This window comes from Oryctolagus cuniculus, chromosome 3 (assembly GCF_964237555.1).
Source record: "Oryctolagus cuniculus chromosome 3, mOryCun1.1, whole genome shotgun sequence".
NCBI lineage: Eukaryota > Metazoa > Chordata > Mammalia > Lagomorpha > Leporidae > Oryctolagus > Oryctolagus cuniculus.
The window spans coordinates 70,448,008-70,474,747 of record NC_091434.1 but is presented as its reverse complement, the minus strand read 5'-3'; the positions used below and the strand labels follow the sequence as shown (position 1 = coordinate 70,474,747).

Here is a 26,740-nt window from a genome sequence, read left to right as displayed (position 1 = left end):
AGACCCAGTTGTTTGAAGTTACGTAATGAATCAAATGAATTCAGCTCCTGGTCCCTCAGCAGGGCTCGGCTTGGACAAGTGTGCAGGCACACTGTGTGATGATTTGGAGCTAGGTTGTCAGTGTATGCATTGCAGTGTTCCTGGAAGGCTATCTGGAATCTGGAATTCTTCCATTTCCTGACAAATTTAGCTCCAGTTTATACAGGAACTCAGAAAAGAAGGATGCGCCAAAGGTCTCAAATGGGAAGTCAAATATGCGGGAGGCGGGTTTGCGGGGATTCTTGAAATGAGTCCTGTTTTATATGCAAACTGGCGTTTGTGACACAATCTACCTTTAAAAAGCATGAGACAGAAGCAGCCCCCAGTGTGTTGCCACCTGGAGAGCTGTTTTGGTTTACACTTTCAGAACATGGAAGTATTGTCTCCAAAGTAAATAACGCTCATTCTGGTGGGACTCTTCAAACTGGAATGGCCCAGTTTATCTACAGACACTTGCAGAATGAGCTGATAACTGTCCAGACAACCACACTGTTGTGTATCAGAATGCAAATTCACTGGCTCAAATGCCAAAATAAGGGAGTTCAGGTTTTCACTCTGCCATGTGTGAAAACCTTGCTTATTGAAATGAGGAATAGTTTTTATCCTATGTGCCTCACAAGTTTGGCTTTTTGTTTTTGTTGGTTTGTTTGTTTTTTGAGTGGTGTAGAGACAGACACACAGAAAGAAAGGCAGAGAGAGAGAGAGCTTCCATCCACTGATTCCCTCCTCAAGTGCTCACGATGGCTGGAGTCCATCTGGGACCTGAGACAGGAGCTGGGAACTCAATCCAGGCCTCCCGCATGGGTGGTAGGAACCCAATTACTTGAAAATTACTTGAGGCACTGCCACTGCCTGCCAGGGTCTGCATTGATGGGAAACTGGGGTCAGGAACTGGCAGTCCAGCTCAGGCACTGCAAGGTGGAATTGTGGGCATCTTAACTGCTAAGCTGGGTGTCTGCTCCCTCATTGGTTTTCTAAAAGCCTGTTTATCTGAAAGGCTGATACATATAGATTGGGATAGAGAGAAAAGAATACACGCCCACCTACTAGTTCACTCCCCAAATGCCCACAATGGCCAAGGCTGGCCAGGGCTGAAGCTGAGAGGCAGAAACTCAATCCAGGTCTCCCACAAGAGTGGCAAGAGCCCAATTACTTGATCCATCGCTACTGCTTCCCAGAGGCTACCTTAGCAAGAAGCTGCCTCGTTGGTTTTCTAATTTTCAGATTTTTTAAAGGGAAAGTCAGGATAAATTTCTCAATCTGCAAACAAGAGAACTTCAAACAGTTGGTGGAAAGATGAAATTAAAATATAAGTTTATTTTGAAATCCACTCACAGTGTTTTCATAGTATGCATTTTCTGTGAACTCTTTGAAGTATGCTTGTACATGCATGGATTTAATTAATGTGCAACATGTTATTTTTGTATTTTTCCTCTTTCTCTTAGTTTTGAATTTTCATCTGACAATACCATGCCAGGCCTTGTCAGTGCCTTCATGGAATGACAGAAGGTTATTTCTCAGAGTTAATTTCCCCCAGTTATTAAATATTTATCATGTCTCTAGGTTTTTATGATGACCAATAGTGTTATTATATCCATCTTAGTACATATTTCTTCTCTTGGTTTACTTCACCGGGACATGCCTTAGTACAAGTTAGCTTTGCTCCCGTCATGTATCCTCAAACCACACCCCAGGAGGGGTGGAGGAGGGGTGGAGCTCACAGGCTCACCTGTTTAACTGGAGCCCTTCCTACGTTGCCTCTTGACCTTTGGGTTTATGCTAACCGATGAAGGAAGCTGCAGTACAGGGGAAGCATCTCTTACCTGAAATGCTTGGCATGAGAAGTATTGTGGATATTCTCAGATTGTGGAATATTTGCATAAACATAATGAGATGTATTTGGAAAGGGACCCAAGTCTAAACATGACATTCACTTATGTCTCATATGTATCCTATACACATAAGCCAGAAGGGAATCTTATATGATATTTTTTGTGTTGGGGATGCTGAATAAATTGTTGTGTTGTGCACCTGCATTTTGACTGCGACTCAGCGCGTGCGGTCAGATGTAGACTCTGACTTGCGGCATCGTGTCTGCACTCACCAAAGTTTCCGATTCAGGGGCACTTCAGATTTCAGATTTTCAGATGCTCAACCTATGACTGCTTCTAACTGAAGTTCTTTATCAAGGTGATTTAGCACTTCTCACTATCCTACTTCCTGACTGTATTTCAACGTATTCGAATGTTTCTCTCTCTTGTCTCAGCCCTTCTACTATATGCATATGGCTATGTATTTTTTCTGGATATGTATTTTTAAATTATTTTTATCTTTCTGTTGCACTTCCTTTCATCTTAAGTCTGGTACTTACAGTAACATAAATATTTTACTTTAATATAATTGAACCCATCTTTGCCAGTAGTATCTTCTTCCCAAGTTGAGACAGTCTTATTTCCTTCTAAGGTTTTTATGGGAATGTTTAAAATTTTTAACTATACAACTCATGGAATTTATTGTAGCCTATGAGAATCAACAAGTACACTGAAAAAAGAAAAGGATTTATGATTTATATTAAAAACTGATTGGATGGCCGGCGCCGCGGCTCACTAGGCTAATCCTCCGCCTAGCGGCGCCGGCACACCGGGTTCTAGTCCCGGTCAGGGCGCCGGAGTCTGTCCCTGTTGCCCCTCTTCCAGGCCAGCCCTCTGCTGTGGCCAGGGAGTGCAGTGGAGGATGGCCCAGGTGCTTGGGCCCTGCACCCCATGGGAGACCAGGAAAAAGCTCCTGGCTCCTGCCATCGGATCAGCGCGGTGCGCCGGCCGCAGCGCGCCAGCCGCGGCGGCCATTGGAGGGTGAACCAACGGCAAAGGAAGACCTTTCTCTCTGTCTCTCTCTCTCACTGTCCACTCTGCCTGTCAAAAAAAAAAAAAAAAAAAACTGATTGGAGTCCAGAAGCAGAAGCTTGTGGCCTTAAACAAGACATCTAACCCCTTTAGATTCAGTATCCACTACTGGACTTGAAAGCAAGGACTTTGTCTGATTTTTCTGCCTTCCCCACAATACCCAGCAAGGTACTTTGCATGTGTGATACATGTTGTACTGTCTATATTTAAGTTATATGTTTGCATATTGCTCTCAGGTTGTTCCTACGGCATTTATTAAATGATGCATTTCCTATTTACTTATTTACTAATTACTTATATTTGGTCACATGTCAACAGCACTCAGATTTGTTCCAGTGGCAAAGCACCTGGAAGTTGCAGCACTGTTTGCAGAATACTGGGATATATGGAGACACGAAACTTAAAAGAATGAAAATTAACATTTTATGCTAAATGAGGCAACCAGCTTATCCCATGATCTAGTGTAGTACAGAAGCCATATGATACGACACCAGCAGTTTTTTCTTTTTAATTCATGGGAAGAAATGTTAAAATTGAGGAAATTTCTATCTAATGATTTTAATACCTTTAAGAGTCAGGAAAAGAACACCAGCCCATGGAACAGCGAGTTTGTCAGGAGTAAAAGTTAAGCACCACATCTTATACAAAGCATTGCCAATTGCAACAAATAAAAGCCTCTGATCAAGTGTAAACATCACCTAAATATAAAGTCCAGCTGAACCGGGCTGAACTTCAGCTGAACCCAGAAACTATTTAAGATCAGTCCTTTGAATTGCCCTGGATAGAATTCCTGCAATATTAGAAAGTCTAAGGGAGAGCAGATGTCAGGCCTCCCATGCGTGTTCACACCAGCAACCTGACCTCCGGAGACTTCTGTTCATTCATCTATAAATGGGAAAGCGCCTATAAAACACACAAGGGCCTCACCACCTCACGTGGACTTTGCACGCAAACAGGAAGTAGGATTGTTGGAACCATCAGAAAGATCCCATTTCAATTCTGCATTCCTTGTACTCGAAAGAGGGTAGCAGCACAGCAGGCCAGAGCCCTGTGCTCTGAAGATGTAGACAGGGATTTCTGTTAAGGCTGTTGGAACCCTCTGCAAGCAACACCAGTTTCTATGCTAATCAGTATCTTTTTATTGAGCTTACTTCTAATAGACCTTTAACTTAATAAAAAGGTTTCTTATTAAGAAAGATAGTATGGAGGCCAGTGCTGTGGCATAGGGGGCTAAGCAGTGCCTGCAATACCAGCATCCCTTATGGTCACTGGTTTGAGTCCTGGCTGCTCCACTTCTGATCCAGCTCTCTGCTATGGCCTGAGAAAGCAATAGAAGATGGACCAAGCCCTTGGGCCCCTGTACCCACGTGGGAGACCCAGATGAAGCTCTTGGCTCCTGGCTTCGGATTGGCCCAGCTCTGGCCGTTGCAGCCATTTAGGGAGTGAACCATCAGATGGAAAACTTCTCTCTCTCTCTCTGCCTCTGCCTCTCTGTAACTCTGAATTTCAAATAAAATTTTTAAAAAATACAGTATGCTTTAGTTAAAAAAATTAGTGGAATCACTGTGGTTCACAACAACCTATTTTGTAAATAAATAGATCTTAAAGCCTCCAAACATAAAGTAATGACAAGAAGAAGGAAAGCTTATTTTGCCTGATTTGGCCAATACACACTGTATACCTTTATTAAAGTGCCACACTATACCCCATAAATATGTACAAGTGTTAATTAAAATTATTTTTAAGATATAAGGAGATGGAAATGCTAACCTGATTTGATCATCACACACTGAATACATGTGTTGAATTACAACAGTACAATCCATAAAAATGTACAATTAAAATAATTTAAAAAAATACTTGCTAGGAGTAGGCATTTTGCATAGACATTAAGATGCCATCTGGGGCTGGCGCCGTGGCTCAATAGGCTAATCCTCCACCTTGCGGCACCAGCACACCAGGTTCTAGTCCCGGTCGGGGCGCCGGATTCTGTCCCGGTTGCCCCTCTCCCAGGACAGCTCTCTGCTTTGGCCAGGGAGTACAGTGGAGGATGGCCCAAGTGCTTGGGCCCTGCACCCCATGGGAGACCAGGAGAAGCACCTGGCTTCTGGCTTCGGATCAGCACGATGCGCCGGCAGCAGCGGCCATTGGAGGGTGAACCAACAGCAAAAGGAAGACCTTTCTCTCTGTCTCTCTCTCTCACTGTCCACTCTGCCTGTCAAAAAAAAAAAAAAAAAAAAAAAAAAAGATGCCATCTGGGCATAGTAGGTTAAGCCTCCACCTGTAGCACTATCATCCCATATGGGTGTTGGTTCGAGTCCTGGCAGCTCCTCTTCCAGTCCAGCTCTCTGCTTATAGCCTGGGAAATCAGTAGAAGATGACTCAAGTGCTTGAGCCCCTGAACCCACATGGGAGACCTGGAATAAGCTCCTGGCTCCTGGCTTTGGATTGACCCAGCTCCAGCTATTAAAGCCATTTGGGGAGTGAACCAGTGAATGGAAGACCTCTTTCTCTGTCTTTCCCCTTCTTGCTCTGTAATTCTGCCTCTGAAATAAATAAATAAATAAATAAAAATCTTTTTTTTTTTAAAAAAGTGCCACTTGAAATGCCCACATCCCATATCGGGGTACCTGGTTTTGATACTTGGTTCTGGTTCCTGACTCTAGCTTTCTGCTAATTCTCTCTCTCTCTCTCTCTCTCTCTCTCTATGAAATAAAAAAAATCTAAAAACAAAAAAGATTGTCTTGGCTCTTAAAAAAAAAACCTACTTGCTAGAAAAGGATTGGTCCTACCACTTGATCTGAGGTTTTGAGCCTCCATTTCTCCCCTGAAGAGAATGAGTGTTTAGAATGGACAGTTTATGAAGTTCTTTATAATTCTAATCTTCTTTTTCAGACATAGCTATGTCCCAATTCCAGAAAAATCAAGATGCAAAACGTCATACTTAGGAAACAGATAATCTGTTATTCATAATGGCCCTCGCTGAGTCACTCTGAAAAATTCTCTAGTATTTCCTTAACTGGTGCAAATCATAAGTGAAATTAAAATATGATTCCCAGTACAAATCTCCAAGTCTTTTATGGATAGTTTATCATAAACACCCTGTCAGGAAAGTGGCCTCTCTTTCATATACTGTGATATTCATAAATGAGATTCTGTGGCAGTTTTATACGCACACGTGTATGTGTGGGGTGTGTGGGGGTGTATGTGTGTGTGGGTTGGCAGGAAGTTAGAACTGCTGAGTCCTGATTCAGATACAGATCCAAAAGGACAGCAGATTCCTGGAGAGTCCTTTGCTTGGACAGGAAGTGAATCATGACTTCATCTGACACGTGGTTTCCAATCTCCAGCGCACTCTGGGTCCAGGCTCTGAAACCAAGGCCAACAGAGTGAAGCAGCTCCACAAACTCGAGCAATCAACCTCTCCCCTTCTGATACCACCTCCAGAGACTGCATGGCTCAGTGGGATTGTACAAAGCATTTCAGTAAATACTAGCTCAAGCCATTTTCCCCTCAAAAATGTATCCCACCAAAAGGTTGGCTTCTCATCTCCCCAGGAGTGTGTGTACTCCATATGTCTTTGAACTCTCGCTGTAGGCTGTGGTACAGATGATCTCAGATTGTCTTGATTGTCCTAACGGAGTTAGCCCATGAAAGGCACTGCACTCTTCAGAAACTGACCACTGGAGTGAGGACACACCAGGTGGCTCGCCCTCACGGTGGGCCGCCGAGTCAGATCAGAAAGATTAAGGCAAAGTCACAGACAGCAGCAGCCCTGTGTACGTCGAGCACTCCCCTGTGTGTATGTTTCTGAGGATGACATTGCTCCCAATATTAGCAAAGCTTCAAACGCGCCCAGTGCAATGGGACCCAGTGCGTTGATGGGAACAGCCGTTTTTCACTTAATTCTCCCAACACCTGGGCTATTTGCAGTCAAGTTTTGCTATCCTGTTGCAGGTTCAGCAACTGGTCTTGCCCAGAAGCAGCGAACACCTCACCGGCGATGTCAGCAACCCAAAATGTTGAGTAGCCCTGAGGACACCATGTACTATAACCAGTTAAATGTGAGTTCAAAGTGGCCATAAAGCTGTTTCCCTGGCTTTGTTTCCAGTTAATAATTCTGTTATTAATACCTGTTCCAGCCCCTCCAGCCCCACCCCCACTCTCTTATGCTCTCGTCTTGAACATGTGCTTAGGCTCTTTATCTGTTGCTTTCATGTCAGGATGTCTGCCTTCACGGTGAATAATTGATGTGGTTTATCAAAGACGAGCAAGATGCATGCTTCATCAGGCTCACTTGAGCCCTTTGATCAAAAAAATTATGCTGTGACTTCTGATATTATCAGCATCTGCTTGCATTCAACACAAAATCACTTTGAATTAAAAATTAACGACTTGCTGCTTTGCTTTGACTGTGTGTTCTTGGCCCTCTCCACAGGGAACTCTAGAATATCAAGGGAGCAAGAGGAAGCCAAGAAAACTTGGGTAAATATCTGTCTTCTTAGTTCTAAGCAACTGTAAACAGAAGGGGTCCTTTGTGATATTACAGAAAATGCAAAACTTTCCAGAGAGGCTTCTAAAAATATGCAATCTGGCTATGCCACTATTATTGACATTGGAAGCTACTTTTTACAGTAGCAAGTACACAAAACTTGAATCTACTCTGTCCGAAAAGACCGAAATGATCGCCCAAGGGCGAATGTTATTTCTCATGATTTTATTCCAGAGAATTGTACCTCTTCATAACTGGAAGCATGTAGTGGGTTGTATGACACTCTCCTTCCACAAGTAAGAGCACTCCACAGACTACAAGTAGGCTACTTCCTCCACGTTACCCTATCCCTAAAACATGCACAGAGGGAAGACCTCCCCCAGAGGGTAACAGAGGCTGGTGAGGAGTGTGGGGCTCAGTTGATTGTTAGCATCTTGACTGGGAATAGCAATGAAATAGGTCATTGGCACTAGTTCTAGAATTGGGAGAGGTCAGGTGGGAAACTTTCTCAACTTGAGGGAAACAGATAGAGACAGACATTTTAATCACACAAACCAAGTTGCCCTACGACCATAGCTTCCGTGCACCGCTAGATTGGACCTGTTATCCGTGTGGGAGCCGGAGGGGATCCATGTGGCGGATCTGACCCTGAGCTGCCCGAGCTGTCCTCAGCGTTGGGCTCCTACCCTGTTCCAGTGACGCACACACCCTCAGCTCTCTCAGTGGTGCCCACTGGCCTGTGTTTGCTTGTTCCGTAGAAAATCCTCTTCTTGTCTTTGTTGCAGCCAAGTCAAAGTGCTCGATGGGGACGATGAATATTACAAAGCTTTGTCTCCGGTGGACTGCAGCCCTGAGGACTCGAACTCTGCCCACCGGTTCTTTTTTTCCTCCTCACCCTCCACAGGAGACTCTTTTCTTCCCCACTGAGTTGTGCTTCCTGACCCCAAATCTGTCCAGGGTAAGAATAATCATGGTGATGGACTGCTTGTTGTTGAATAAGAAGGCGTCGGCTCCTTTGGACACCCAGTCCCTGCCTGAGCCTCACTGAACAATTTGCGGGTCCCTAAACATCTTCCCAGCTCTTTTTGACTGTCCCACGTGTGCAGTGCAGCCTGAGCAGGGCAGTCTCTCCTTTCCTCACCCCGCGGGCCTCCCTGGGATGCTGAGAACCCCTCCCCCACAGTGATGAGAGTCCCTCATGCCTCCACACCTACGACAGTAACAGTCGCACCAAGGCTGGTCACAAACACTCAGATGTCTGACTTTCCCGCCAGGTCACCTGTCCACCCACGCGGAATCCCGCCAACAGGAATCCAGGGGTCCCTTCCCTGCTCTCTACTCTCCCCGCTCCGTTTGCTGGGTGCTTTGTCCCCGTGCCTCTCCCAGGGTCAGAGCCCCACCGTGGGGAGCTCTCATCCTGGAGTGTAGGCGGACAGGCCTACATCTTCAGATTCTTTCCACAAGGCAAATGAACCCCTCTCATGAATTACTGTGCTGCAAAAGCCTTTGCCTGTTAATCTACCTTGCCAGGATTCCCCAGCCCCCCGCCCCGCCCTGTCAATTTATTAGTGAAAAAGAGAGCAGGGTGAGAGAGAGAGAGACTGTGGATCTGTCTGAGGCCAGGCCCCCTCGTTTTGGAACTCTCCACTCGCTGGTCAGCTGTCTCCACTAGGCTGGGAGTGGCCGCCGGGGAAGGGTCTGATCTTGTCCATCTTGGTGTGCACGGAGCCCAGCACAGGGCCTGGCAGAGCAGGCGTCCAGCGTGTGTGGCATGAATGGAGAGACACTGACATGGCTGATAGGAAAGTTACTTTCCATTAGGTGGTATGTACGATGCATCACTTTTCTTACCTTAGAAGCTCTGACTTTTCACCCAAGATTGGAGTAGTCCATTACAATGATGCTATATTATATGCTGTAATATTCAGTGTGATTCAATATGACAAGCTCTTCTGAGCATTGTACTCTGTGAGATTGCTGTGTGACATAAAATCAAAGCAAAACAATAAAAACCTAAGACCCTTTCTCTAGAACATTTGTCTTACATTTTTCTTCATCTAAAGTATTTGGCAGAGGTGGCCATTTGACCTGGCAGTTAAGACATTGGTTGGGAAGCCTGTATCCCATGTTGAGTGCCTGGGTTCCAAACTCGGCTCCACCTCTGACTCCAGTCTCCTAGTAGTGCAGACCATGGCGGGCAGCAGTGACGGTTCCAGTGATCGGTTCCTGCCACCCTTGTGGGAGACCTGGATTGAGTTCCCAGGTTTCAGTCCCCATGGGGGCACCTTGCAGGACTTTGGGGAGTGAGCCAGCAATTCAGAGGTCTGTCTGTCTTCTCTCTGCCCTTCAAATAATAATTTAAATTTTAATGAAGAGAATATTTAGCAGATAGTATGCATGATAGTACCTACATTTTTAAAAAAGATTTACTTATTTGAAAGTCAGTGTTTCAGACAGGGGAGAGAGAGAGAAAGAGAGAGAGAGAGAGAGAGAGAGAGAGAGAGAGAGAGAGAAGTCTTCTATCCACTGGTTCACTCTCCAAATGGCTGCAATAGTCAGAGCTGGGCCACGCCAAAGCCAGGAGCTACAGGCTTCATCCAGGTCTCCCATGCGGATGCAGGGGCCCAAGCACTTGGGCCATCCTCTGCTGCTTTCTCAGGTGCATTAGCAGGGAGATGGATTACAAGTTGAACATCCAGGACTCAAACCAGCACCCATGTGAGATGCCAGCACTGCAGACCTTACCAGCCACACCACAGTGCCGGCTCTAATACCTACATCTTAAGAAAAATTACCTTGAAGAAATTGAAAAAATACTATCAGTTTTGAAAGAGGGAATATAAATAAGTATTTATTAAACATAATGAAACAAGGCATTTAAAGGTCTCAGAAATTACAGTAAAGCTAGCTTTTTTGATAGCTAAACTTCGGTATTATAGCACAATGGGTTAAAAGCCAGCATTGATGATGCCCACATCCCCTATCTGAGTGGGGGTTCAAACCCCAGCTACTCCACCTCTGATCCAGCTTCCTGTTAATGTGCCTGGGAAGGCAGGGGGTGAAAACCCAAGTCTCTGGGTCTCTTCCACCCACATGGGAGAATTACATGGAGTTGGGTTTGGCCCGACCCAGCCCCACCTGTTGCAGGCATCTGGGGAGTGAATCACAGGATCTCTGTCACTCTGCCTTTCAAATAAATGAATTAAATAAATCTTAAAAGAAACTCAAAAAGGTGTATGTAAGTAGAGCAGAAGAAACACAAATGTGTTTTATTTTATTATTTAAAATATAATTCCTAGATTACATCTAAATGTTTAATGCTGGTGATGAGCACATGTGGACGTTTCACTTTTATCCTTGATGGTATACTTTGATTTGATAATATTAGCTGCTTTTCAAACTCTTGCATAGAAGTGTTCATTACTTCCAGCTTGTCCATGTGCAATACAGTGGTAAACCTGCCTTGTTTCTGTAAATCTAAAATGCAAAAAGAAGTAATTATAAAATCATAGTTCAGAATTTCTGCAATAATTAGTCATTAGTTAGTCGTAACTCCTAACAGTGCTTTAAAAGAAGTAGTGTTTACCATCCCCTGCCAGCTGCAGTATAGATGTGACAAACTGGACATTATTCTCAGGCTAATCCTAATTCCACACACTCAGAAAGTGATTCCTAAATGAAGTAGATGAGAATGATATGACATGGTATCTCACAAATGTCTAATTACATTCAGCGAAGTCAAATGAACATGGCAATAACCAAACAACAATCCAACAGTTGACAGGGTTTAAAATGGACAGCAGTCTTCTCCTCCGTGTCTGCCACACTCAAAAAGCAAACGGCTTTTACAGAATTTCCTATTCCTAATTATATTTTTAGTTTATTTATTTATTTAATTTTATTTGAAGGGCAGTGACAGAGAGAGGAAGATTAAGAGATCTTCCATGCACTGATTCATTCCCCGAATGCTCACAGCAGACATGGTTGGGCCAAGCTGAAGCCATGAGCCTGGAACTCAGTCGAGGTCTCCCACATGGGTGTCAGGGACCCATATACTTGAGCCATGACCTGCTGCCTCCCAGGCTGCACGTTGGCAGGAGCTGTATTAGAAGTGGAGGTGGGACTCCATCCCAGGTGCTCCAGTGTAGGATGCGTGCATCCCAGTACAGCGGATTAACTCACTGTGCCACAACACCCAGCCTGCTTCTAATTATTCTAATGATTTCCACCATGTCTCTGAATAATTTGCTTCTACTTTCTTGGTTTATCTTTTCAACTGGTTTTTGTGCCATCAGCTTTGGAAGTGTCTCTATGAGAATACCTGACATAAGCAGACTGAAAGATAAGATCAAGACACTCAGGGGCTAGTGTTGCAGCCCAGCAAGTTAAAGCACTGCTTACAACACTGGCATCCCATATTGGAGCCTGGTTCGAGTCCAGGGCGTCCCACTTCCAATCCAGCTCCCTGCTAAGGAGCTTAGGAAAGCAGCAGAAGATGGCCCAAGTATTTGGGTTCCTGCCATCCACATGGGAGACCAGAAGAGTTCCTGGCTTCAGGCTGCAGCCTGGCCCAGCCTTAGCCATTGTAGTCATTTAAGGAGTGAACCAGCATATCGAAGATCTTTCTCTCTTTGTCACGCTACCTTTCAAGTAAATCAAATAAATCTTTTAGTTTAAAAAAAAAAAGGCACAGAAATAATTCTGGGAATAGCACATGTTTAAACATTAAGACTCTTGGTGTCCGTATGCTGAGCTGCTCATCAGCAGATAAGCCTCCATTCACTCTTACACTATAATACATACAGAAAAGGGTACAGATCAGAAGATTCGACTCAGTAGATTGCCAGAGCATAAACACCTACATGACCACCTTACGAGCCTGGAAGCAAGCACCCCAGAGGCCTCCCCAAAACCTCTTCCCAAACACTGCTCCCCACGCCTTCCCAGAGCTAAGCATCCTCAGGGCTCTAACTGAAACACTTCCCTGGAATTCTTCTTGGTTCTACAGTTACATGCATCCCTAAACACTTCAGTGACAGTTTGCCTTTGATAGTTAGGTTTTGGGGACTATATATAAGTAGAATCACAGAATAACGTTTTTTGGTATTCTGTGTTTCATCTGATGTTATATTTGTGAGGTTTATCTACCTGTCTTATAGAATGCAAATGTAGTTCATTTATTTTTGTGACTGTGTAGTGTTTTCATGCTTAAATATGATGTGGTTGATTAAGCTAGTCTACTTTTAATGGACACTTATGAATTACTTCCAATTTTGGGGCTACTTTTGGAAATTGCTGCCATGAGCATTTTTATAGATATCCCTTGGTGTCTTTTTTTTTTATTTTTAAGGGGCAGGTAAATGAAATTAAACATTTATTTTGGTGCAGAGAAACTTTGAAATCCATGCATAGCTTTTCTCTTTTTTTGTCTTTTTTCCCCTTAGAAACCTTTTATTTAAGGTATACAAACTTAATGCACTTCATAAATACAACTTTAGGAACATGGTGATAATGATTGCTTCCCACCATACCCACCCTTATTCCTCTTCCTCTTCCCTCTCCTATTCCCATTCTTATTTTTTTACTAAGACCTATTTTCAATTAATTTTATACACAGAAGATTAATGCTATACTTAGTGAAGAGTTCAACGAATAGTATGAAAAAAAAACTGTTCCTCAACATTTTTTTGACTTCTCTTTTGATTTCTTCCATGACTCAGTGTTCATTCATGAGCATGCTGTTCAGTCTCCATGTGTTTGCATATGCTCTAGAGATTCTTGACTTGTTGATTTCCAGCTTCATTCCACTGAATGTCAGAGATGATGCATGGTATGATTTCAATTTTTCTGTATTTCCTGAGACTTGCTTTATGGCCCAGCCTGTGGTCTATTCTACAGAAAGTCCCATGCAACGTAGGATGAAAATTCTGTAGCTATCCATTAAGTCCATTTGGTCTATAGTGTTGATTAACTGTTGTTTCCTTGCTGATTTTCTGCCTGGTTGATCTATCCATTGCTGAAAGTAAGTTTTGAAGTCCCCCATTACTATTGTATGAGAGTCTGTGTCTCCCTTTAGATACATTAACATTTCTTTTAAATAGCCAGGTGCCCTATAATTAGGTGCCTATACATTTATTATAGACACATATTCCTGTTGGATTGATCCCTTAATCATTGCATAGTGCCCTTCTTTGTCTCTTTTAAGTTTTTGTGTTGAAGTCTGATGATAATATCAGACAAATTGACTTTTTTTACGACAGCTCTTTTTTTGTTTCTGTTAGCATAGAATATCTTTTTCCATCCTTTCACTTTCTCTTTTTTTAAAAAAAAAAAAGATATTATTTATTTGTTTGATAGAGTTACAGACAGTGAGAGGGAGAGATAGAGAGAAATATCTTCCACCTGTTGATTCATTCCACAAATGGCTGCAATGGCAAGAGCTGAGACAATCCAAAGCCAGGAGTCAGGAGCTTCTTCCAGGTCTCCTATGTGGGCTCAGAGACCCAAGCACTTGGGCCATCTTCTGCTTTCTCAGGCCATAGCAGAGAGCTGGATCAGAAGAGGAGCAGCAGGGACATGAACCACCACCCATATGGGATGCCAGCACCATAGGGGGAGGATTAACTGACTGTGCCACAGTGCCAGGCCCCTTTCACTTTCAGTCTGCATGTATCTTGGTGAGATGTATTTCTTGTAGGCAGCAAATAGATGGGGTTTGTTTTTAAATCCATTCAGCCAGTCTGTGTCTTTTAACTGGAGAGTTGAGGCCATTTACATTCAAGGTGACTGTTGGTAAGTAACAATTTGCCCCTGCCATTTCTCCAAAAATATTCCTGTTGCTTACTTTGGATTCCTTTTGTGCTTTTACTGGGATATTTTCTGCCTTCACCTTCTTTCATAGTGATGTCCATGTTTCTGTGTTTCTGTGTGTAGCACATCCTTAAGACTCTTTTGTAAGCCTGGACGAGTGGTGACAAATTCTCTCAATTTCTGTTTGTTATGGAAGCTCTTTATTTCACTGCCCTTCATAAATGGGAGCTTTGCAGGGTACAGTATTCTGGGTTGACAGGTTTTTTTTCTCTTAAACCTTGGAATATATCTCGTCATTCTCTCCTAGCCTGTAGGGTTTCTAATGAGAAGTCAGCTGTGCGTCTAATTGGAGATCCTCTGAAAGTAATCCAGCGTTTTTCTCATGCACATTTTAGAATCTTTTCTTTCTGTTTTACTGTGGAGAGTTTGACTATAATGTGCCATGGTGAAGATCCTTTCTGGTCATGTCTATTAGGAGCTCTGTGTGCTTCCTGGACTTGGATATCCCTTTCTTTCTCCAAACTAGGGAAGTTTTCTGTAATTATTCCACTAAAAAAGGCCTTCTAATCCATACCTTCTTTTCATGCCTTCAGGAACTCCTAAGGCCCATATGTTGGGTAATTTGATAGTATCTCATATATCTCCCACACTGTTTTTTGGTTTTCAAATTTCTTCTTCTTTTTCTTTATTTTTTTTGTTTGACTGTAAAATTTCCAGAGATTTGTCTTCTAACTCGGATATTCTTTCTTCTGCCTCACCAATTCTGTTGTTAAGAGTTTCCATCACATTTTTATTTAATCTATTGAATTCTGTATTTATAATATTTTGTTTTGATTTCTCTTTAAAATCTCACTTTCATGAGAAAGAATTTCTTCCATTTCATATACCAATTTCTTTAGCTCATGAATTTGCTTCTGATTATTTCTAAGTAATCCTACAATCAATTTTTTTGAATTTCATTTCTGGGGCATTTCTTCAATCTCTTCATTTTCACATTCTATTATTGAAGTGTTGTTATGTTCCTTTGGGGTGTCATGTTCTCTTCCTTATTCTTATTTATTGAATTGCTGTGTTTATTTTTAGGCATTTGTGGAGATACTTGTTGGTGCATTTTTCCTCCTGTGATGGCTTTAATCTTTGGACTACGCATCTGTGGCTTAGTGGAGTGTCTCCTTTTTCAGTGAATACCCTGAGACATGTGCTGTGTGTGACCAGGGAGCTCTGTTCAGTGCTCCAGGGTGAGGGGAGTGTCCAAGGTGACTCCCAAATAGAGCATGGTAAATCTCCTTTTTTTATTTTTTTAAATCAGAGGTGAGGTTTGTTCAGTTCTGTTGGCATAGTCTCACACTCACCTCCTTTCCTCAAAGAAGACCAATGCCTGGGTACTAGCCCCAGTGGCTATAGTATTTATCCGCACTGCCACAAGAACCACACAAAGGATCTGTGTGAGCACAGATCCCGCAGCAGTGACCCTCAGCAGAGAATCAGGGAGCCCTGAGTGTGTGGAGCTGCCCACAGTGACTTCCCAAAGACCCAGCCACACCCTGTGCCCTCCCAGGCAGCCACAGTGTTTCCACAGTCCCAATACACAAGGCTCCCACAGTAACAAGCACCCAGTCCCCTATAAATTCTCCCAGCCAAACTCAGGCATCTCCTCTTGGCTGGTTGCTGGGCGCATGGACACGAGCTGGTGCAGCTTTTGTATTTGTCCAAAACGGGGCCCACTGCCTCTCAGCTACAGGACACTGGTGCTTATAGTTGGGGAGAGAGAATCGTGCCCCCTTTTTTTCCTCCAGATTGGCAGGTACTCTGCCCCCACAGGTCTCCAAGCCAGACTCACACCAGGCTCTTCTGCAGCTTTATCACCAGTGGCCTGGGCTGCCACAGTCTGGTCTCACCTCACTTCAAAGCTAGTGCTGAGGTTCTCAGCTGCTAGGGTCCTGAGTTGCGCTTGCCCACACCCTCCACACAGGTCCACAGTGTCCCTCTATTTTGCATGGAGTTTCCTCTGCCATTTTCTCCTTAGTTCTTCCCTGAGATTGCACTCTCTCCACATTTTTTAAACTATCTTCCCCTAGACTAGAGCAGTAAGCTCCCTCCCTATTCTGCCATCTTGGTACCTCTCCCTCTTGGTGTCTTGTTTGCATGCTTTTCTGTTGGTTACATAACCAAGATTAGGATTACAGGATCATAAAGTATACATTTCCTCCATTCAGGAGATAACAACAAACTACTGTTTTCCAAAGTAGTTGTGCTGGACCATTGCTGTGGCACAGTGGATTAAAGTCCTGGCCTGCTCAGAATCAGCCCTAAAGGCACTCGGATCTGGCTGAAAAGCCCATGAGAGTATTTCAGGCATGGAAAGCCAAGACACTCTGGCAAAAAGATCTCTGTGAGTGAGATCCCAGTGGAAAGAACAGGTCTTCAAAGAGGGAGGTGCCTTTCTCTGAAGGGAGGAGAGAACCTCCACTTTGACTATGACCTTGTCTAAACAAGATAAGAGTCGGAGAACTCAAGGGGCTTCCATAGCCTTGGAAACTCATGACTGGTGCATAGGGAGATTACTGATGCCATAAACAGGAGTGTCAATTTGTAAAGTCAACAACAGGAGTCACTGTGCACTTACTCCTCATGTAGGATCTCTGTCCTTAATGTGCTGTACACTGAGGCTTAATGCTATAACGAGTACTCAAACAGTATATTTCACTTTGTGTTTCTATGGGGGTGCAAACGATTGAAATCTTTACTTAATGTACACTAAACTGATCTTCTGTTAAAAAAAAAAAAAAAAAAAAAAAAGAAACTATCAATTCCCAACTTGACTCTCACTGGGATTAAACATGACAATAGGTCTGATCTGATTTCATCATCATTTAAAAAATAATCATCTATTATTTTTCACTTTATGTTTCTGTGTGGGAACAAACTGTTGAAATCCTTACTTAAGTTATACTAAGCTGATCTTCTGTATACTAAGATAATCGAAAATGAATCTTGATGTGAATGGAAGGGGAGAGGGAGTGGGAAAGGGGAGGGTGGTAGGTGGGAGGGACGGTATGGGGGGGAAAGCCATTGTAACCCATGAGACGTACTTTGGAAATTTATATTCATTAAATAAAAGATAAAAAAAATAATAATAAAAAAAATTAAAAAAAAATAAATTAAAAAAAAAAAAAAAAAAAAAGTCCTGGCCTGAAGCGCCAGCATCCCATATGGGCACCAGTTCTAGTCCCAGTTGCTCCTCTTTTGATCCAGCTCTCTGCTATGGCCTTGGAAAGCAATAGAAGATGGCCCAAGTCCTTGGGCCCCTGCACCCATGTGGGAGACCCAGAAGAAGCTCCTGGCTCCTGGCTCCGGATCGACGCAGCTCCTGCCGTTGCAGCCAACTGGGGAGTGAACCAGCAGATGGAAGATCTCTCTCTCTCTGCCTCTATCTCTCTCTTTAACTCTGTCTTTCAAATAAATAAAATAAATCTTTTTTTTTTTTAAAGTAGTTGTGCCAAGTTACAATTCCACGGGTTGTGGAAGACAGCTTCTGTGTTCTGAACAACTTTGGCTATTATCAGTCTTTTCCATTTTATTTTTAAAGGAATTTGTTTACTTTTATTTATTTATTTGAAAGGTAGAAAGAGAGAGAAATCTTCATCTGCTGGTTCACTCCCCAAATATCTGCAACAGCTAGGAGTTGGCTAGTGAAAGCCAGAGCCCAGAACTCAATCTAGGTCTCCCACATAGGTGGCAGGAACCCAAGTACCTGAACCATCATCCTCTTCTTCCCAGGGTGCACGCCAGAAGGAAATTGGATCTGATACAGGACTGTGACTGGAACCCAGGCACTTTGATATGGAACTTGGGCACCCCAATTGGCATCTTCATTGCTGCACCAAACACCCACCCCTATCAATTTTTTTTCATGCAGGCACTGTGATATGTAGTGGAATCTCAATGTGATTAAACTGTATATATCCTTGATTAATAATGATAGTGTGCACATTTTATGTGTTCTATGACCATTTTAGATAACTTATTTTGTGACATGCACATTTTTAATCGGGCTATTTTTTTAAAACTTGAAGAAAAATCTTATATATTATCAGTTATAGGTGCAGCAAATATTTTCTCCACTAGATGCTTTTGATGGAAAAGAAGTTCGTCATTTTAACAAAGTACAATTTATCTCCTTCCTTTCTGACTTAGTGCTTTTTATATTGCCTATTGAGAAATCTGCCCCTACCCCAAGGTTACAAAAAAATATTTGCCTGTAGGATCTCTTGGAAGCATTTTTTTAAATTATTGTTTTGCCTTTCACATTTTAAATCTTCAGATTACCCATAATTGATGTTGGAAATGGTAATCAGGAAAGGTCAGTTTTCATGTTTTCTTCATGAGTGTTCAAGTTCTCAGCTTCATTTGCTGAAAAAGCCATCTTTGTCATACTGCTCTAAACTATCATTTACATAAATCAGTTATTCACAGACCTGTTTCCAGATTCTCACTTTTGTTCCATTGATGTCTTTATCAAGGTCTTTACTGCTATACCTTTATAATAGACCTTAGTATATGGCAAAACAAATCCTCCAAATTTGTTTTCCTTCTCCAAGAGAAACTTCATTAGTCTGGGCCTTTGTAGATCAGAGAATCAAATAACCAAATGAAAAATAAACTGCTGGGATTTCTTTGGAATCATCTTGAATCTATGGCAGTTTGGAAGCAATAGTGATGCTGATAATATTAGCTTTTTCAATCCATGAATATGGTATATCCTTCCTTTATTTGGTTATTCTTCCTCTCCTCTCAATAATGATGTAATTTTATGTGAGAAATCTTACATGAATTTTGTTAGCTTTATTCTTGTGTACCACATATAATTTGTTGTTATTTAAAAGAGTTTTTAATTTTTATGCTTGTTGCCATTATATGGAAATCAATTGAAATCTAGCAACTTTGTTTAATTTACTCAGTAATTACAATAATGCATCAGTAAATACTCTTGGACTTTCTACATACATAATTATACCATCTGAACTTGATAGACTTTTTTCTTTCTAAACTTTATTTCTTATTTTTTCTTGACTTACTGTTCGAATTCATTAGCTATTGCTGAATTCCAAACCACTCTGTAATAGCTACATATTTCTCCCAAGTCGTTGATTTGGCTGAGTATCTCTGTTGATTTGCATTAGTCTTCTCAGGGCTTAGTTGTGCATCTGTAGTTACTGCAGGTCAGCTAAGTATCATTGCTGAAATTGACTGGGTTTCTTACATATCTGGGGCCAAGCAGAGATATCTGGGCTGCATAGTTCTGTTCCATATGGTCTCAACTTCCAACTTACTATTATTCCCAGTGGCACTGAGAGAGAGAGAGAAGAGAGATGTCTCTTTAGGTTCAGAACTGATATATTTTCAATTCCACTACTTCTTTTAATCAAAACAGATCATAAGGCCAACTGATTCAAGAGATAAATGAATGGAATCCATCTCTTGATGAGAGGAGATGCAGAGTCAATTAGATTGCAAAAGGCAAAGATGTAGGTGGCATTTTTGTAATCAATCTGTCACACTGATCTGGGTAAGATTTTCAGTACAACACTGACTAGGAGGGTTAATAATAGGCACTCTTGTCTTTTTCCTAATCTCAAAGGGAAACCTTTCAATATTATGCCATTAATTATGATATTTGTTGTTCTTTTCTAAGGATAGTTTTTCCCTTCTAAGTAGTAAGATTTTATAAAATACTTGTTCTCTATAAATTCAAATAATCCCGTGATTTCTTTTCTCCTTCATTTTATTAATGTAGTAGGTTACTCTAGTTTTTCAATGTTAAACCAACCTTGAATCCCTTTAGAAATATCCAACTTTCTCAAGTTGCATTATCCTTTCACATATTCCTGGGTTTTGTTGGTTAGGTTTTTTAAGTGTATATCTATGATGCTTTTGATGGCAGTAACATATATATCTTTTTATTCTTCTAAATTCCAATTTGTCTTTCTCTGGAAGAATCTGTGAAAAAATGACATTGTTTCTTAGTATTTTTTATTCACTAGGGGAACTATATATGCCTATAGTTTTTGTTGTGGTGTTTTTTTGTTTTAGTTTTTGTTTTTGTTTTTTTTTGGAATCAGGGAAGGTTTCAATTCTGGTTTAAATTTCCTTAATACTCTATGACTTCATGTTTTCTATTTCTTCCTGTCAGTTTTGGTTGTTTTTTTTTTAAAGATTTATTTATTTATTTATTTATTTATGTGAAAGGCAGAGTTACAGAGAGTCAGAGGGAGAGAGAAAGAGAGAGGTCTTCCATCTACTGGTTCACTCCCCAGCTGGCCACAACAGCTGGAGACAGGCTGATCCAAAACCAGGAGCATGGAGCTTCTTCTGAGTCTCCCATGTAGATATAAAGGCCCAAGGATTTGGACCATCTTCTGCTGTCTTCCCAGGCACATTAGCAGGGAGCTGGACTGGAAGTGGAGCAGCTGAGACTCGAACTAGCATCTATTTGGGATGCAGACACTGCAGGTGGTGGCTTTACCCACTATACAACAGTGCTGGCCCTGGTTGGTTTTATTATTCTAGAAATTTTCCCATTATGTCTACATTTTCAAATTTAATTAGAATTGTTTAAAATATCTTTTAATATTGTAGAGCCTATAGAAAGATGACCTTTTTCATTTCTTTTTTTTTTTTAATTTTCTCATTTATTTATTTGAAAGGGAGAGTTAGAGAGAGGAAGAGACAGAGAAAAAGGTCTTCCATCCACTGGTTCACTCCCCAAATGGCCACAAGAACTGGGGCTGGGCCAAGCCGAAGCCAGGAGCCTGGAACTTCCTCCAGGTCTCCCTCATGGGTGCATGGTCTCAAGCACTTGGTTCATCCTCTACTGCTTTCCAGACGCATTACCAGGGAGCTGGCTCGAAAGTGGAGTAGCCAGCGCTGGATCTGGTGCTCATATGTGATGCCAGCATTACAGAAGTGGCTTAACTCACAGTGCTGTAACACTGGTCCCCTTTTTAATCTCTTTTTTCTTTTAAGATGCTGTGGTGTAGTAGGTAAAGCCGCCACCTGCTGCGCTGGCATCCCATGTAGATGCTGGCTTGAATCCCAGCTGCTCCTCTTCCAATCCAGCTCCCTAATAATATGTCTGGGAAAGCCACAGAGGATGGCCCAAGTCCTTGGGCCCCTGAACCCATATGCAAGACCCAGAAGAAGCTCTTGGCTCCTGGCTCCAGACCAGCCCAGCTCTAGCCATTGCAGTCATTTGAGGAGTGACCAATGGATGAAAAATCTCGCGCTCTCTCTCTCTCTGTAACTCTTCCTTTCATATAAATAAATAAATATTTTTTAAAAATCACTTAAGAAAAAGATGTATTTAAAACAGATTTATTTCATTTATTTGAAAGGCAGAGCTACAGAGAGAGAGAGAGGGAAACACAGAGAGAGAGTTCTTTCATCTGCTGGTTGATGCCCCAAATGGCTACAACAGCCAGTTGGACCAGGCTGAAGTCAGGAGCTTCATCTGGGTCTCTCATGTGGGTGCAGGGGCCCAATTTGTTGAGTATTTTCTGCTATTTTTCTAGCCCATTGGCAGAGAGCTGGATCTGAAACAGAGCAGCCAGAACTGGAACCAGTGCCCCTGTGGGATTCCTGTCAGTTTGGGTTGGTTGTTTTGTTTTTTTTTGTTTTTTGTTTTTTGTTTTTTTTAAGATTTATTTATTTGAAAGGCAGAGTTACAGAGAGGCAGAGACAGAGACAGAGACAGAGAAAGAGGTCTTCTACCGGCTGGTTCACTCCCCAGATGGCCGCAACTGCCAGAGCTGAGCTGATCTAAAGCCAAGAATTTCCTTCTGGGTCTCCAACATGGGTGTAGGGGCCCAAGCACTTGGGCCATCTTCCTCTGCTTTCCCAGCACTTTTCTCAGACCATAAGCAGAGAGCTGGATTGGAAGAGGAGCAGCCGGGACCTGAACCTGCACCCATCTGGGATGCTGGAGCCACAGGAGGAGACTTAGTGTGCTATGCCACAGCGCCAGCCCTGCATATGATAAATTTTTATGTGTATTTAAAATTGGGTATATTCTGCAGTCTTTAATAGTATACAGTAGGTCAAGTTTTTAAACACTTATATCTACGCCTACTGATTTTTTCTAAACTGCCTTTATATCAGTTGTTAAGAGAACTATGTTTAAGTTTCCCACTTTGGTGGTAGTCATTTTGTAAGGCAGTTAAGGTCCTGTTTGAAGATTCCCATAGCTGATTCGGAGTCCCTTGTTCAAGCCCAGCTTCTCTGCTTCCAATCCAGATGCCTGGTAATGTGCCCCCTGGGAAAAGGCAGATGATGGCTCAAAGTAGTGGGGCCCCTGCCACCCATGTGAGAGAACCAGACTGAGCTCCCAGCTCCTGGCTTCTGCCTGGCCCAGCCCGGGCTGTTGCAGGCATTTGGAAAATGAACCAGTAGATGGAAGATATGTGTGTGTATGCCTCTTTCTCTGTTTCCTTCTGCCTTTCAAGTTCAATGAAAATTAATTTTAAAATATAGCAAAAAAATATAAATTTCATACTGCAATTTAGAGTATACTATTTCCCCTTTAATTTTGCCAGTTTTTTTGATACAGTGTGAGGCTATATTATTAGGTACATATCAATTATTTTATCATTCTCTTGAAGCCACTCAGAAAACTAAAATGTATACCCCTGGCATATCAAATCGCATATTGCTTTCTTCCTAAACAATTCAAAGACCTTAAAACACTACCTATATCTGTGTGTGTGTGTGTGTGTGTATGATCCTTGTTTATTGTGACTATTATAATATATTTTAATCTCATATATTTTAAATCTCACAAGACAGTATTGCTATTGTTTTCACTGCTCTTTATTTCTTCCCACATTTCTCTCCCGCTATTCTGGGACCTGGTTTCTTCTGCCTAAAGAAGCCTCTTTAGTTTTTACTTGAGTGTGGGTCTGTGGCTGGAAGTTTTTATTTAATGAAAAATGTCCTTATTTCACCTTCCTTCTTGTAAGATATTTTTGATGGTTGCCGTACTCTATATTATAAATTACTTCCTCTCAGCACTTTATAGCTGGCACTTCATTGTCTTTGGCTCCCATTATTTCTGCAGAAAGGTCACCTGTAAGTCAAATTGTGGTCCCTTTGAGGAAAATCTGTCTTTTTCTCTGACTGCTTTCAAGATTTTCTTTTTTTTTTTTTTTTTAACAGTTTTGCTATGATGTGCTTCTCATTCATGTTTTCTTCCTCCCTTGGTATTTTGTTCATCACGTGCAAAATTGTTTGTAAAGATAATTTGAGGTACAGGATAACATTCCCATTCTGTACAAAACAGTAAATTTGCTGGGGGCATGAATAAATTGGCATCACTTAAATCCAAATTCAGAGGCTGTGATGTGTTTACACTGACCTGAGGTCCCTGTAAGAGAAATCGCCATCTGGTCCACTGTCTCCTGGAGCACAGCTCTGTGACCCCGAGACAGAGTGTGCACTGTGTGTGTGTTGAGAGGCGGATGTCTCTAAGACTACAGTTTTTGTTTCCATGCCCCAGACTGCTCAGCCTCAGAGTTAGTTAGCGCTTCTGGAATTAGCAAGTTTCTCCTAGAAGGAAACTAGCTCCACATTTTGAGCTCTCATCTCAGAATTTCCATCTTCACCCAGACCTTGGTTCAGTATTTCTTTATTCTCTCTCTAGCTCTCCAATCAGGTACATCTTAAATTTTGTCCTAATTTACTGTTTGTCCCCAAGGGAAGAGCCTCTTGAATCACCTAGTCCTTTCTTCCAGGAAGCAGGTGTCTCCGCCCACTCATCTTTCTAGAAATGTGTTGAAATCTCTCCTCCATGATTCTGTCTTCTACTCATTACTGTTTGAAGTTTATTCTCTTTAGTTCTTTTTTTTTTTAAGATTTATTTATTTATTTGAAAGGCAGAGTTATGGAGAGGCAGAGGTTGGGGTGGGAGGGTGTCATCCATCTGCTGGTTCACTCCCCAAATGGCCACAACAGCTGGAGCTGGGCCGATCCAAAGCCAGGAGCCAGGAGCTTCTTCCAGGTCTCTCACGCAGGTGCAGAGGCCCAAGGTCCTGGGCCATCTTCTATTGCTTTCCCAGGCCATGGCAGAGAGCTGGATCAGAAGTGGAGTAGCCAGGACTCAAAATGATGCCCACATGTGATGCTGGCCCTGCAGGTGGCAGCTTTATGCCTATGCCACAGCGCCAGCCCAATCTCTTTACTTCTTCTTTACTGATATTTAAATGAGACCTCAAGAAATAAGGGAGACATACCTAACACATTTGTACCAGATCCTGTTTACAACCATTTTCAAGTAAACCATTTATAAATATTCGTATTTGAATTATTTTTACAACAGCTTTACTGAGATATAATTCACATACCATAAAATTCTCCAATAAAGTGCACAAGGCAATGTTCTTGAACCATTAAGAGTAAATTATCTGTGCCACACCCTACAACAAACCTCCAGGTGCAGTTGTTGATCAGGGATTTCTTAAGCTACTTATTACCAGAGCCCTGGTGAGAGCCTACCCTTCAGTGGAAAAGGATGACCTAGACCACTTTACAGATATTTCAATATTCAGAGATGTTCCCAAAGTCAATGTTCGCGTGTTCCTCTTTCTTATTGCATATGGAGCCCCTTTTCCATGTAGCTAAGCTAGAATTACATTAGTTTACATCCCAGCACTAATTTGTATAAAATAGAAATTTTAAAGGGATGTTGATATATTTCCCCTTAAGTATTTTCTTGATTGTATCCATGACTCACAGTACCACATCTAACCACACCTGGTGGTTGAAACAACTGATCCATCGAAGACCTCTCGGTGAAGTCACTAAATGGTTGTTGATCAAGTTACTTGGTTAAATGAATGAATGGAGCACCAATTCACCATGTCTATGGGTAAAAACCAGTTTGACTGTTTCTCCTGAAGTTCCCAGCCATATCCATGTATCCAGTTAAAAAAAAGAGAGAGAGAAGGTCTATGTACATGACATGCATGAACCAGTGACAACTTGTGACTGAACTGGGAGAGGGTCGAAGGCTTGCTGACTTGGGCAGTGCTTCCCACTCGTGTGAAACTCTGGCCGTTACTGCTCTGCAAGCCTGCCCTTTGTCAGTGACAGTGCAGAATGCTCATCTTTTGAGTCACACAGAATGTTTTCTTCATCTGCACACCTGTAGCTCTACTGAGGCATATAATGTTCAAAACAAAAGGGGGGACACAGGCAAAACAACAACAAAACACTTATTGCCTCTTGCCTTGCAGTGCTAAAGGCAAAGAGAATGTTTCTGCCAATTGACAATTCTTTGACAACATTGGATGGTGGGGTTTGACTTGTCAAGCCAGTGTATGGACATAAATAATGACATACATCACTGCTCTATGCATTCAAAGGCATTGTTTTTTGTTTTGTTTTGTTTTGTTTTGCTTTGTTTTGTTTTTTAACAGGCAGAGTAGACAGTGAGAGAGAGAGAGAGACAGAGAGAAAGGTCTTCCTTTTGCCGTTGGTTCACCCTCCAATGGCCACCGCGGCCAGCGCACTGCGCTGATCCAATGGCAGGAGCCAGGTGCTTCTCCTGGTCTCCCATGGGGTACAGGACCCAAGTACTCGGGCCATCCTCCACTGCACTCCCTGGCCACAGCAGAGAGCTGGCCTGGAAGAGGGGCAACCAGGACAGAATCCCGGCACCCCGACCGGGACTAGAACCTGGTGTGCCAGCGCCGCAAGGCGGAGGATTAACCTAGTGAGCCGCGGCGCCAGCCACATTGTTTTTTAACTTGAGAAGCAAAGAGACACAGAGAGGAAGGGAAAGAGGGAGAGAGGAAGGGAGGGAACCAGACAGAGATCTTTCATCCACTGATTCACTTCCTGAATGTCTGCAGTGGCTGGGACTGGGCCAGGCAAAACAAAACCAGGAGCCCTAACTCAATCCATGTCTCCCAGTGAATGGCAGGGAATCAAGTACTTGAGCCATCACCACTTTCTCCCATTAGCAGTTCAAATCAGGAGCAGAGCCAGTACTTGAATCCAGACACCTTAACATGGAATGTGAGTATCCCAACAGGCAGTCTAACTGCTAGGCCAAATGCCCATCCCATACATAGTAATATTTTAGAAGAGCAGGAATCCTTAGGAGATCCTAGGCCAACCCACTCTTTTTAGATGACAAGACAGAGGCCCAGTGGCTTGCCCCTGGGTCATACAGTAAGTTAGGAGCAGAGTCAAGGTCAGTTTATTCTACATTCTGGGCTTTCTGTACCAACTTGCCAGGCTTTCTACTGAGGTCATTCTATCCAGCACCAGCCTTGTCTGCACACAAACAGCTAGCTTAGAGAGGAGATCCTCTTTCCAAAACTATTTCCCTGACTGATTCTCCTGATGGGTTAGATATTGAAACCAGGACTAGTGCCTGCCAAGGATTCCAGAGATATTACAGGTGAAATCTAAGGACATTAAAGGCCATTATTGAAGTAAA

General features: G+C 42.4%; 1 protein-coding gene and 1 long non-coding RNA gene across 14 annotated transcripts in view; one reads left to right on the top strand and one right to left on the bottom strand.

The window, feature by feature from the left end:
• Positions 1–9,461, top strand: part of MYO3B (myosin IIIB) — a 478,997-nt gene extending 469,536 nt beyond the window's left edge. For all 13 annotated transcript variants that reach the window (XM_070070710.1, XM_070070712.1, XM_070070711.1 and 10 more), the window contains 3 exons: positions 6,900–7,006; positions 7,381–7,427; positions 8,220–9,461. In XM_070070710.1, the coding sequence (XP_069926811.1) occupies positions 6,900–7,006; positions 7,381–7,427; positions 8,220–8,361 (296 nt within the window). In that variant the 3' untranslated portion in view covers positions 8,362–9,461. The remainder of the gene's footprint in view (positions 1–6,899; positions 7,007–7,380; positions 7,428–8,219) is intronic.
• A 1,228-nt stretch (positions 9,462–10,689) lies between these two features.
• On the bottom strand, positions 10,690–12,400 carry LOC103348773 (uncharacterized). Its single transcript, XR_007920644.2, has 3 exons — positions 12,297–12,400; positions 11,021–11,106; positions 10,690–10,911 (listed from the first exon to the last, which is right to left on the bottom strand). It is a non-coding gene; the product is annotated as an uncharacterized lncRNA (long non-coding RNA).
• Between the last annotated feature and the right edge of the window lie 14,340 nt (positions 12,401–26,740).